The sequence below is a fragment of the Leptopilina heterotoma genome, unplaced genomic scaffold (assembly GCF_015476425.1).
Source record: "Leptopilina heterotoma isolate Lh14 unplaced genomic scaffold, ASM1547642v1 Lhet_176, whole genome shotgun sequence".
Lineage (NCBI taxonomy): Eukaryota > Metazoa > Arthropoda > Insecta > Hymenoptera > Figitidae > Leptopilina > Leptopilina heterotoma.
This window is the reverse complement of record NW_025110892.1, coordinates 188,124-202,947: the sequence shown is the minus strand read 5'-3', so window position 1 is coordinate 202,947 and position 14,824 is coordinate 188,124. Positions and strand designations below refer to the sequence as shown.

The 14,824-nt window shown below is 27.7% G+C and overlaps 2 protein-coding genes across 5 annotated transcripts in view; both read left to right on the top strand.

Annotated features, from left to right (window-relative positions):
- The window catches only part of LOC122499775 (dihydropyrimidine dehydrogenase [NADP(+)]), a 258,962-nt gene that overhangs the window by 175,349 nt on the left and 68,789 nt on the right, over nucleotides 1–14,824 (top strand). The gene's annotated exons all lie outside the window — the stretch shown is intronic.
- Nucleotides 3,547–13,997, top strand: LOC122499781. Its single transcript, XM_043608291.1, has 4 exons — nucleotides 3,547–3,983; nucleotides 11,159–11,328; nucleotides 13,214–13,532; nucleotides 13,658–13,997. The coding sequence occupies exons 1-3, from the start codon at nucleotides 3,932–3,934 to the stop codon at nucleotides 13,376–13,378; spliced, it is 387 nt and encodes a 128-aa protein (XP_043464226.1). The 5' UTR covers nucleotides 3,547–3,931; the 3' UTR covers nucleotides 13,379–13,532; nucleotides 13,658–13,997.

Here is a 14,824-nt window from a genome sequence, read left to right as displayed (position 1 = left end):
CTAAGGTGGACACTTTTTTGTCCACAAGGTGGTCACTTTTGATTTTTTATGAAAATATGTTTATACGCCATATTTATCAACATTTATCACTGTGAATGTGAATTTTATCAATTTTTAAGTTTTATGATGAATAATAATAAAATAGAATTATTTTCAAAATTTTACCTATCTAATACATACACAAAAAGTATCATTTTTGACGAAAGGACAAAGTGCAAAAAAAATATGTAATATGTTTCTGTGATCCTGAAAAACAATTAATATTAAATAAACAACTTAGTAATACGTTTTTTACATTTTTTTAAAACTTTTTTAGTGAATTTTTGTATGGTGACCACCTTGGGGCCACTTTTTTAAAAGTCGAATTTTCAACTTTTTTTAAAAAATGCCATAACTTTTTTTTTATTAATGAAATAAAAAAAACTTTATGATAGGAAGTTAGGTAATAAGATAAAGTTTCAAACGCCGTATTATTGACCTTTATATATAATTCCATTTGAAATCTACAGTCGTTCAAAAGATGGGTGACCACCTTAGGGCCCTCTCCCCTATAAAATTTGAACTTAAAAAGTAATTAAAAATTTTTCGTTCTGCATTTATGTCGAAACACGTATATTTAAATTTAGGAACAGTGATCTTGTTTGGCTAAAAAAATCAAAAACTTTGTTGAGAAACAGAATTATTATTTGGAATTATTTCGAACACAATTCTCACCTTGTTCTAAATTGTAATATAATTCTTATAGATAAATATTCTATTATATCGAATAATTCTAATATTATTTAATGTTAATTAGTGCAACACATATTGGAATGTGTAAAGAAAAAAACATAGTTTTTTTGGCAATTTACATTCACTTAAGGATAGTTTCTCACATATTTCTTAAAAATGTAATTTTAAATCTGAGAAACTTAAACATTTTTTGAGATCATTAACCATGTCCGCAAGAAAAGGGATCACTTTATCGATCACACTTGTCGATTTCAATATGAGTGATATTCGCATCTACGGTCACACAAAAGTAAATTTCATTGAAATCAAAAAAGTGTTCCCATTACATGTGAACGTAGACAAATTATAGTGTAAATTTTAATTTTATAGAATGTTTTCATTCATAAAATTTTGGAAATACATGACATTATTTCTTATGTTTAATATTTATTATTAGTTGTCAAAACTAACCAAAACATAAACTATTTGATTCTGAATATGGATTTGATCAATTTATCGCAAGACCTGAGAATTTAACCTTTATGTCACTTAATGTTTTTTGTATACGTGAATTCCCTGCTGGCCATTCCGGAGAGCCAATAGTATATTAAGCAACAAGGGTATAAAGGCAGCCATTTGTTTACGGTGATTTTTGTGACACGAGTGGAGGTCGAGGGCGCCGTAGGCGCCCCGAGACCGGAACGAGTTTCACAAAAATCATCGTAAACAAATTGGCTGCCTTTATTCCCACGTTACTTACGATATTTTTTATTCTTAATGCACAAAAGTGTCGATTTCAGATAGCAGACGACAGGGAGTAAAAGTTATTCACTTGTTCGATTTGTTTGAAAATGGCGACATTTTTTTACCTTGGGCAAAAAAAAGCATGGGACCAGCTGTTTTTTTGCCCTTGGGAAAAAAAGGTCGCCATTTTTATACGGTCGAACAAATGAGTGACTTTACTCCCTATCGTCAGCTATCTAAAAGCGCCATTTTTGTGCATGTGGGATAAAAAATGTTTTTTTAGTTCTATAAAGCAATAATGACTAAGAGTCCTCAAACTTTTTAACTCTTTTTGTTAGAAGTAGAGAAAGAATGAATTTTTCTAATGTTACGATAAATTCCATAATTCTGTGAACAATTTATTATAGTTAATTTAGAAAATTTTTAAAAGAGAGAGAGAGAAAGCAGATTTCTATAAAGTTTCAAAAAAATCATTTAAGATTATTTAAACAAATAATAGTTGTTATTTAACAACTTTTTACACATTTTGCCTAAAAAGATGCAGTTTTTTCTAATTTTGCATTTTATTGGATTTTTTATGATTACGGATAATTTTTTTAAAGAAATTATCATTAAAAAAGTTTTTTAAACAAATTGAAATAACAGATTTAACAACTTTTCACACATTTAACCTAGAAAGATAGTTATTTTCTAATTTTACAATTTATTAAACCTTCTATAATTAAGGTTAAAGGTTTTTAAGAATCTATTGTTTAAATAATTTTTTAATAATAATATTAACATATTTAAAAAATAATTGAAATAATTATTTTATTTCTTTTTTATCCGTAATTTTAAATGGCTTTTCAATTTAAAAAGTAAAGGAAAAACTATGAAAAAGTTTCTAGGTAAAATGTGGAAAAGTTGTTAAATAACAACAATAATTTGTTTAAATAATACGTACTAAAAAATATTCTAGTGCAATTTGTAAAAAATTAGGGTAATGTCACCTTGAGTGGACCGCCTAAGCTTTTTTTCGAAAAAATTCTTTATGAAAGCAAATTAATCGGAGGTTTCTATTCCATGCTTTAGTTTAGATTCCTAGGTAAGTGTTTACACCATAAAGCTTTGTTTTATTTTTATTTGGAAAAAACAATTGACTTTAAAAAAATAGCTAATTTTTAAGGAATGAAAAAAGTGTAACCTTGAGTGGACCACTCCTAAAAAATTGTAAAAGTTATTCTATTTTCTTCAATTTATTTAATATTTCTGATATATTAAAACAAAATTTATGCTTATGCAGCTTCAGACCATGATTGTGTCGCAATGTTTACAAGTGAAACCACTTTTAATAATTTTGGCACATATTACATCAATATCACAAAAAAATTAATAAAGAACATTAAACATAGTTTCAAACCAATTTATTGTCAATTTATTTCCTTAAAAATGGTAAACTGACATTAAAAATATAAAAAACAGGCAGTCCTCTCATGGTTATAAACAGTGGTCCACTCATAGGGAAATACAACTTTTTATGGCAGCCACCACAATTTTTTTTTAGTCAAAATTATTACTTAATTAAACTAAGACAATCAATTTCAATGTCCAAAGTAGTAGGAAAAAAATAAGTTACCTTTTAAAACTTAAATTTTACACTACTTTTACACTTCTGAATCACTTTACTCATTGTAAGAGCGACTTCTTTTTTGGTTTGCATTCTTAAAAATGCGTTACATCAAACAATAACGTACATGTTTATCGCGGAACTTCATTTATTACGGTTTCTAGGTGCAGTGCTGCTATTCGTTTTATTTATTTCATGTTTCCGCTGTCAGATAACTTAAAAGCTCAGGTGGTCCACTCAAAGTGGCGGTCCACTCAATGTGACATTACCCTATTAAAAAACAATAATAATTTGTTTAAAAAATTGTTGGAATAAAAATTTTTGAAAAATCTTTATTCTTAATTATGGAGGGTTTAATAAAATGAAAAATTAGAAAAAAAATTGCATCTTTCTAGGTGAAATTTGAAAAAGTTATTAAATAACAATTACCTGTTTAAACAATGTTGAAAAATTCTTGTAACAAATTTAACTTAATATCTTATTTAATTTATTGATTTAATAAAACGTAGTACGCCTAGAAAGGTTAAAAAGTTTTAAAATTTAGCTGCTATTTATATACATTTGAAAATGTTATAAATTAGTAATTAGAAACTGTTTAAATAGTTGAATAATTTATCATAATATTAGTAAAATACATTATTTGATTAATTGTAATAGTTACAATTAGAGATGAATGCTTCCGAGTTTTTTTACAATTTAAAAACTATAAGATCATTTGATTTAACCCAAATAGTTATCGGTAGTCTCCCACCTCTTATTTTATATCTTCCAAACAAAGTTTTAGCTACCTTTGACAGAGCTCATTTGTGATGAAATTAGTCTTCTTGTGCATATTGTGCTGTCAGTATTTACTACAACCTTGCTTAAAGTATGGAACGAGGGAAACATTTAGTTGAGTTGGCTAAGCGACAATTACTTCAAGGTAAGTGTACTATACTACTTATTTATTACTAATTAATTTAAAAATTTGTCTGGCAAAATAATATTAACATATTTGAAAATTAGAAGGGAAATATATAATAAAAGAAAATTCTTACATCGAAACAGTTTTTAGTTAAAAGATTTTATATCGTTTAACATATACAATTTAACTTTTTTTAAATTACAATTTAACATAATAAACTAAATAAATAAAAGATTTTATATTGTTTAACGATATACAATTTATTTTATAATAGAAAATTAATTTTGCTAAACCTTGCATAATTGGGAAGCAAGTTTTCAAAAGCTAATAAATCTATTTTTTGTCATTTTGAGAAACAAATGACATTTCTCTCTTAACCACTAAAATTAAAATTAAGATAGAAAAATTAAGATAAATTATATATACACATATATGAATGTTATTTGTATTTAAGATGTTTGGTTTCTAATTAAATTTGTGGTTATCTCAATTTTTTTGAAAAATGGATTTATCAGATTTTAAAAATTTACTTTTCAATTAAACTCTTTAATATAAAATACTACGAAAATTTTACTTTATAATAGAAAATTAATTTTCTTAAACACAAGACAGTTAAATTCTACAATGCAAATTTTTTTATATTTTATGGATTTTATTTATTTATTTATTAAATATTTATAAAATAATTTCTGAAATTATACTCGATTAATTTCTAGAAAAAATCTTCTTGAGAATAGTAAATTAATTTTCTTGAGTTCTACATACTCAGTTAAATTTTGCAAAAACTTCTCTGGAAAATTAAAAATCATTTTTCTTTTTAATCCTATGAAGTAAAGTTACAATGTAAAATTCTTTAGATTTTATAAGCTTTCTTAATTTATGAATCAACAATTCATTACAAAATTCTTCATATATATTTTGTGAACTTTGTTAAATTGTTTGTAGAATTTTGATTTATAATAAAACATTAATTTTCTTAAATACAAAGTTAAATTAAACAAAGTAGCATTTTTAAAATGTACAATGTTGAAGACAACAAAAGTTTTGTGTTAAAACAAAATATTTATTATTCTTAAAAATAATTATTTTGAATAATTTAAAAGTAAAAATAGTAAATACTTCAGATAAAAAAAATGAAATACATATTTTTACAACTAAATTTAATTGTTTAAAAGCAGAAATATTTTAACAACAATAGAAACAAAATTTATAATATTTTAAATAAATACAGTAAATATATTATTAAAATAAAAATATACGTAAAAATATTAAAAATTAAATTCTAAACAAATACGTAAATATTACAAAGCACATTGCAAATGGTGATCAGATTCGAAAAGTTATGAAAGCGATTAAGATATAATGGCTATTGTTGAAAGGAGAAAACCAGTCTACACGGAAAAAAATACTAGGCTAAAAACACATGAGCGTCTGTTGTGTATATTGCACGCACACTACCATGCGTGATTAGCTTAGAATCCATCCTATTTTCGCATGGTGCTGTGGCAAAAGTCACAAAAGCCATGCATTTTTAGTAAACTCCTGTGTGATATTTGCAAAATGGGCTCATGTAAAAATCGAACCAATAGACTCCATGCATTATTAGGCTGATTTTTTTTTCCGTGTAGACACAATGGTCAAAATCAGGTAATAAGACACCTTCCTTCTTTTGACGTAAATTCGTCAATCGAAGGAAGAATGACGCCAATTCTGGTCAGTTTTTGAAAATATACTATTCTACTTTCGGTTTAAAAAAACATGCCATTTTACTGTCAAATTTTTGTTTCCTGCCTAGGTTAACAAAATCAAGTTTAGATACATCAAAAACAATTGAAATCGCATCCTACAACTTTATTTTTTCAGTACTTTTAATACAAATATATCTGACTTTTCCTTGTATTCCCTGTCTTAGAATAAATGATTATTGTAGTAATAATATTTCAATTCATATTTTTTATTTCTATAAAAAAAATTTGAATGAAAAATTTTTAAGATCTATTTTTTAAAATTGCTTATTTTATTTACATTGGAAAAAAGCACCCAAGTTAGCCGCACGCTGCAGCGCGCGAATTGTTGCTAGACTATAGAATAAATACAAGAGTAAGAAAAGATATATATGTTAGGCTCAAAGACCGAAAACGCTCATTGAGCGAAAATCTCGACCACAACGCGTTGTGGCTCCTTCAATTTGTCCACAACGCGAAATTCGTGTTGTGGCATGACAAAAAAAGTCCAAAACGCGTTGTGGAAATTTAAAAAGGGCCACAACGCGAAATTCGCTTTATGGCTACTATGATTTATATCCACAACGCATTGTGGTAATTAAGAAATGCCACAACGCGTTCTGGCTTCTTTTACATTTAACCACAACGCGTTTTGGTAATTAAGAAAAATCATAACACATTTCGTAGATTGTAAACAAGGTGTACGCTAATTGTTAAAGGCGTCTGTCTACAATTGCAATACCTATAAACTTTTCTTTATTCAATAAATTGTAATAGTAGTAAATTTTCACGTCGGTTATTGCTAACGTAGATTTTATTCAAAATATTTTTAGTCTGAGTGTAACATTTGTACTGTGACATTTACACAATTTATCAAGCTGTGCAGAATTTTAAAAATTATATTTTAATAACTCATAATGGAAAATAAAAAAGCGATATTTTTTGAGAAATTGAATGAATTAATGGAGAATACCACGGAACGATCTATTTTTATTAATGACGAAGGCTACAAATTATTGCTTCAGGAAGTGAACGATGCTTTGTTTCTTAAAAAAAATAAAATGTCTCTTTCATCAAAACAATATCGTCGTCTTAAGCGATATGACGTTTTAAAAATTGGCGACACCGAGAAACTGATTGAAAGTAGATCTGCTAGTTTGAATGATTCGAAAATACGATATTTTTGCAAGGCAGGCGAACTTTTTGACATTTTGCAAACAACTCATTTGAACGTCGGACACAAAAGAACAAGAGGTGAATAGAATATTTATTATTAAGTGTGTATTATCACTATTCAATTGTCAATTTAATATATGTAATGTCGCAAAAGTTTCTGTGTAATATAATCTTAACTCAGATTAATTTTAAATTCACGTAAAAAATAAAATATTAATTCGTCTGTCATATTATTTTTTATTTTCTAATGATTAAATAATGTGTAATAATTATTAATAAAATAAAATATAAAAATAAATAAAGAAAATAAGGAAATTGTACAAAAGTAAATAATAATAAAAATACTAAACAAACTAAAATTAAATAAAATAAATAAATATTATTTTTTATTTTCTAATGATTAAATAATGTGTAATAATTACTAATAAAATAAAATATAAAAATAAATAAAGAAAATAAGGAAATTGTACAAAAGTAAATAATAATAAAAATACTAAGCAAACTAAAATTAAATAAAATAAATAAATATTATTTTTTATTTTCTAATGATTAAATAATGTGTAATAATTATTAATAAAATAAAATATATAAAAATAAATAAAGAAAATAAGGAAATTGTACAAAAGTAAATAATAATAAAAATACTAAACAAACTAAAATTAAATATTATTATTAAATTGACAATTAAAATAATAAATTTTTTTTAACGAAATGTAATATTTTTTTAGTTATGGAAGCTGAACTAAAAAAGAAGTACTGCAATGTTACTCGAGATATTATTAATTTATACTTGAGTTTATGTGAGCAATGCCAGTTAAAAAAGAAAATTCCAAAAAGTGGTTTGGTAGTTAGACCAATTCTTTCTGATTGCATGAACTCCAGATGTCAGGTTGATCTAATTGACATGCAATCTGAACCAGATAAAGAATATCGATTCATAATGAATTACCAAGACCACTTAACTAAATTCACAATTCTTCGCCCTCTTAAAACAAAAACTGCAGAAGAAGTGGCTTACCAACTCATGGACATATTTTGCGTACTAGGTGCACCGTTTATTTTGCAAAGCGACAATGGTCGTGAATTTTGTAATAAAATTATTACAAATTTAGTATCCATGTGGCCTGGGATGAAGCTTGTGCATGGTAAACCAAGACATTCTCAAAGTCAAGGTTCGGTTGAAAGGTCCAATCAAGATGTTCGTGATATGTTGGTGGCATGGATGGCAGATAATTCTTCTTCTCAGTGGTCAGAAGGACTGCGTTTTATACAGAGCAAAAAAAACCGTTCTCTACATGCTGTAATGAAAACAAGTCCCTACGAGGCTATGTTCGGGTCACCACAAAAAATAGGTCTAGCAGATTCGCCTCTTCCAACTGAAATGTACGCGTCTATCGAAACAGAAGAAGAACTGGAACAACTTTTTTCTTCGATAAATAACAATGACCAACAAAATACTCCGGACGAAAATCGACATGAGGAAGTTCCAGACAATTTAGAAAATGAAGATGGGGATGTAAATTATAGTAACATTTGCGTGATTTGCGAAAAAGAGACCTCTGCAGCTCATAAGTGCTCTGATTGTAATAAATATGTCCACGTCATATGCGGAGAAAGTTCAGAAAACGATGAGGGCTTCGGTGCAAATGTTATTTGCAAAATCTGCCTTAGGAAAAAAAATATCGATACTCAGAGGGAATGTGCCAAAATAGGACAAGAGAAGCAGGCCAAGAAAATGATTGCAGCATCCAATTTAAAATTTTCGGACGTAGATATTGGTACGAACGTTGCAATTAGGGTACCGGATGTTGACAGAGGACGTGCTGCACCTCGAAATGTTTTAGCTGTAGTTTTGACAAAAAATTCATTAGGTCTTTATCAATTAGGAACAAAAGAGGGTACCATTGACCGATTATATGCCCGAAATGAATTTGTAATTGCTGACAATAATTTTATTAACATTGTAGACGTACCCTCCACTTCAATAACTCTTCGTTCTGCCTTGATGCTTGCATCTGGAAGTAAGCAAGGTTTTATCTTTTGTCTTTGTAAGAGATATTGCATTGATAAAAGGTGCAAGTGTCGTTTAAAAAATATTAAGTGTAATTCAAAGTGTCACAATAATAGTTCCTGTAAAAATAAATAAATTCTTAAGAATAAGAGATTTACATTTGTGTAAATAAAATTATATGTCATTTGCAAAAAAAATTGTACATTAATTTATTCCGTATCATTTCTTAATTACCAAAACGCGTTGTGGTCAAATGTAAAAGAAGCCAGAACGCGTTGTGGCATTTCTTAATTACCACAATGCGTTGTGGCTAAAAATCATAGTAGCCATAAAGCGAATTTCGCGTTGTGGCCCTTTTCAAATTTCCACAACGCGTTTTGGACTTTTTTTGTCATGCCACAACACGAATTTCGCGTTGTGGACAAATTGAAGGAGCCACAACGCGTTGTGGTCGAGATTTTCGCTCAATGAGCGTTTTCGGTCTTTGAGCCTAACATATATATATATAAATCTTTGATAGTATATACGTATCCCACTAAAAGTAGACAAGTTTGGGGCATTTGTTTTTATCAAAAAAAGAAAAGTCCTGTGTAATTTTTAAAAATATTTTCAAATTTTTCTGAAATATATTATTAAAAATATTGCAAAAATGCTTGGCTTTGAAGGACTTTATTATTCTTTGTTTGAGTACAAGTGCTACAAAAATGTATACTTCAACTTAAGATACCCGGTATAATAAGACTACTTTCGTATTTCTTAAATTTCGCCAAAATCTTATTGTAAAATTCTAATCAATTTTAAAAAATATCTGAATACAAAATTAAGAATTTTTTTCAAATATTTTTGCCAGAAATTTTACAATGACACGTAAATGTAGATAACACAGGTCAACAAAAAAAGACTTACTTTTTTTTTATGAGATAGCGGAATGGTTTCCTATGTATTTTTGGACGCTGAACACGATCCCGACTTCCAAATTTGCCCATCACGTCAGGATTTTGAGAAAAGTGGGGGTAAAGACCCCAAAAACGCTTTTTTGAGGATTTTCAACATTTCTTTTCTCTTTAACCTGACGTGCTAGAGACTTCCACAAGGTCTTAAATTAAAGTTTGTAATGTGCACTACAAGACCAATATCCATAAAATAAAAAAAAATTAAAATTTTTTTCAAAAAATGGGGTTGAAGACACCAAAAATTTGTGTTTTTGGATTGCTTTAATAGACTTCTTGCAATCGCTTGGATTCGCTTGAAAATGGGTACTTGGGGTTTTTGGGGTCGCTGATTACGAATCCAATATTTGTTTGCAAAAATTTAAAACGGCGAAACCAAGATGGCAGATGTAAAAATTAAGAATTGCTTGGATTCGCTTGAAAATTGTTATTTCAGGGTTTTTGGGGTCGCTGATTACGAATCCGCCATTTTTAATTTTTGCAAACTAATATCGGATTCGTAATCAGTGACCCCAAAAACCCCAAGTAACCATTTTCATGCGAATCCAAGCAATTGCAAAAAGTCTATTAAAGCAATCCAAAAACACAAATTTTTGGTGTCTTCAATCCCATTTTTTGAAAAAAAATTTTATTTTTTTTTATTTTATGGATATTGGTCTTTTAGTGCACATTATAAGCTTTAATTTAAGACCTTGTGGAAGTCTCTAGCACGTCAGGTTAAAGAGAAAATAAATGTTGAAATTTCTCAAAAAAGCGTTTTTGGGGTCTTTACCCCCACTTTTCTCAAAATCCTGACGTGATGGGCAATTTTGGAAGTCGGGATCGTGTTCAGCGTCCAAAAATACATAGGAAACCATTCCGCTATCTCATAAAAAAAAAGTAAGTCTTTTTTTGTTGACCTGTGTAATTATTTCTTTATAGAAAGTGAGTTTCTCAAAAAATGCAAACTTTAAAAATGTCAATAAAAAATTAATGTAAATGACTAAAACCAGAATGTAGTATATTAGCAGGAAAGACGAGTTGAAAATTTAGATTAATTTAGCTATTAGTAGTGAATATTTTAATAACTTTATGTCCACAAGATTTATTTACATTTTAAATCATTTTTAATCTGTAATGTTATTGATATTTTTAAATTGCATAGTGTTAAATAGTACGACAAATTTTTTTAAGAAAATTTATTATGAAGTAAAATTTTTGTAAAGTTTAATGCGATACTCTTTTACAGAACTGTTAAAAATCATCTATTAAAAAATCATTTCTCTTTAATTTTCACTATCAAACTATTGTAAAGTTATAATAAAAAATATGATAATAAATGTTTTTTCATAGACGACAATTATATATCATCAAGGAATGGATCTGCATCTCCTTCTGTTGAGAAAGAGGTTTATGATCCATATGAGTTCGTAGAAAGTGAGAAAAGTGCTTCTCATATTTCTCCATCAGTGGGTTCAGATTCTGGCATTAATCCAAAAAATACAAGTGAAAATTTATCTGAGGTAAATGTTGATAAGAATTAAAAAAATATCATTCCGTAAATTTAATTTAAAAAATAAAATAAGTAGTTAATACTTTAACAATTACAGAATATACTTTGAAAATATTATTAATAAGAAAAAGACTACAAATTTTAAATAATATTATATAAATAAATATTGTTTAGATTCTAAACAAATAGGTAAATGAATATTGCAAAAACATTGTAACAAAATTGTCTAGATAGATAGATAGTCAGGGGACTTAAATAATTATTGCGAAACTTTTTCAAAGCATTTAAGGGATAGTGTCTTTTGTTCAAGTGCGAACACAAGTGCAGACAGGTTGGTCAAAATCAGGTAGTAAACCACCTTTTGTCCTTAGACATAAATTGAATTTGTTGAAACGTAACTTTCAAAAATTTTCCTACAACGAATGTCAATGTCAATTATTTATTAACAAAATATCAACTGCATATACGCACCAAGATAAATATTTTATTTGAAATAAATATTAATTGTCTTGAATTAAATAAAAATATGTTTCTTTTTAGCCTCCTTGCCTATTTATTTGTTTTAAATTATTCGATTGTTACTTAGAGTAAATAAAAATTTAAATATAAAAAAGGTCTCTGTATTGTCTTGGAATATAGTATCTAAAAACAATTTTTGTTTTTAAAACTTTTCCATTCTTAATAGTTATTTGAAATGTTTATTTATAAAATGTCGATAAAAAATGTGTCCTTCATGTCTTATTGATAATTTAAAAATTGTTTTCAATTTTACATACATGCATGTGTATAAAACGGTTGAGAAAAAAATGAGACTTAATTAGAAATAAGTTAATTAATAATAAATAAATATTAATTTATCAAATTTTGAAAAATAATTATTATTATTTATAAACAATAAGTACGTATAAGGAGATTACAAAGTTTAATGTTATAAATGTTTATTGTTATCCATAAAGAATATTAATTATTGACTAATTAATTATTACAAAATTAAGAAAATATTGTTAATTAACTAATTTCTTATTGAGTCTCATTTTTCTGCTCAACAATTTTATACACACAAGTGTGTAAAGAATATAAAACAATTTCTAAATTTTTAATGACGCCTAAAGAATAGTAGATTGTGCAACGAGTGGAGAACAAGGTCGATTTCTCGCGAGCTCGAAGTTTGCTGCGCAAGCGTAGCGCGCGCAGCAATCGAGCGAGCGAAAATCGCTGTTCTCCACAAGTTGGACATACTATTTTGTCCAACAACTGCAAAAAATTTTTTTTATAAATAATAAATTTAAACTATTAATTTTTCAAAATTTTAAGTTGACTTTACTCGTTATTTATCGAAATCAAAATATTACAATGATATTATAGCAATAACTGAGAGTAAAACAAAATCTAATTTTGATAAAAATTTTGAAAAAAATCTAAAAATAGAAAAAAAAATTTGAAAAAAAATTTTGGAAAATTTTTTTTCAAAAATGAATGTTTTGAAAGTGTCTCTAAAGATCCCCAGAGTGTCCTCAAAATTCTGTTCCTAAAATGTTCTAATTCTAATATAAAATAAAAAATCGATTAGTCAATTTCTCATTCCACCACCAGTGGGGAAATGACTTCATTTCTCCACTGGCCAAACCACCAGTGGGGAAATGTACTACATTCCTCCATTGGTGCCTAGCGTACAATAGTTCTATTTCCACGAAGGCGTTGGACAAAAAAAATTTATTAACATTTTATAAATAAATCATTTAAAATTGTATTAAAAATTAATATTTTTAAGAATAAAATTAATTTTAGATACTAAATTTCATGATAAAAAAGAACCTAATATTTTAGGGTCTTCAACAAATATAAATGAAAATTATAATGTGGAATTTTTTGATACTAGTGTTACCAACTTACAGAAACCTGACATAGAGCTGTTCTCAGGAAATGAAAATGGGCAAAATATTTCGGACTATTTTTACACTAACGTTACCGATATACAAGCACTTGAAAATGAGTTAATTTCAAAAAATTTGAGCTGTCAAACAAATATAAACAGTCACTGTCGGCGACCACACACTTGAATCTTTAGAAAATTTATCTTCAGGCAGTGAATACTCGCCTTCTGTAGACAGTGAAGAGAAAACGTCCAGCGATAATAGCGAGACTGATGAAATTAACAAACCAACAGAGCATTTAGAGTTACCCGAGATTGATCCTGTCAGAAGTGTTGATAAGGTATGAATTCCATAGAAATTCTGTTGATTAGAAATGAAAATACATGACAATATAATTTATTAATAAAAATAGTTTTTAATGTTAAATGTAATGTTAATCATTTTTAATTCTATATCAATTTTTAGCAACCTGTGAATGTCAACGGAAAACTGGATAATGTTGTTTGTTGTCCTTATTGCTTCGAGGAGGTGGGACATTTCGCAAGACATTTGAATAGAAAACACGGAGATGAAGAAACTGTTAAGAAAATTTTAACTCTTAAAGTAGGATCCAAAGAGAGGCGAGATGCCTTCTTGGCTTTACGGAAAAAAGGAAATTTTGTACTTTTGCAGCAAACTAATGAATTGAAGCCTGTCCGTTTACCAAATAAGACTTACGGAAAGTTTCAAGACAACAAAGTGAATGCAGATGAATATTTTGTATGTGTTTACTGTTTAGGATACTTTGCAAAATCTTATTTGTGGAGGCACAAAAAAATATGTTAAATAAATTGCAGAATAAGAAAAAAACTGCATTTTTTAGTTAATATATAAAAAAATGTTTAATATTAATAATTATATAGTTAAACAATTTTGAATAATAGTTATAATAATTATAACTCAATCTACTTTTTAATTTATAAAATTACATAGTAGTTTGCAGTTATTAGAAAAAACATGTTTATAGAAATTGTAACTCTCTTGATACGTATATTTAAAAGTAATATAAATTAACAATATTATATTACTAAAACAAATAAGAAATTCAATGTAACAGTAGTAAATTTTTGACCTACTACATTATCAGTTAAATTTTTGTTAAATCCGAGTCATCTTTGCAAAATGTAATAAAAAACATTTTGTCTATTCTCGATAGACATCGGTACTCCGCATAAATAAAAATGTTCAGTGGCTCGAAAGTTAAAGACAGGTTGTTACTAAATGATCTTTAAAAAACAGAATTCTCGTCAGATGCTTAGCTTTTTACACCGTTGCCAAATGACGGGTCTGGTAACGTTGGAGTCACGTGTCCGCGTCGTTTATTGTCATATACAAAAATTGTATATCGATGGTAGCGGCGCCTTGGTTCAACATCAGGAACTATAAACGTGTATAAATTGACGTTTGACCACCAAATGCTTACATTTAAGCACCTGCTTAAATTTTGTCAGGGTATTTATGTATGCATTGTATGCAAGAATACATGAAAAAACGTTACCAGACCCGCGGCCGGGTCTGATAACGTCCATTTGGGCTTGGTAACGCACGGCAAGCGTAGTTTTTGGGCTTGTATAAGCGGTTATATATATATAT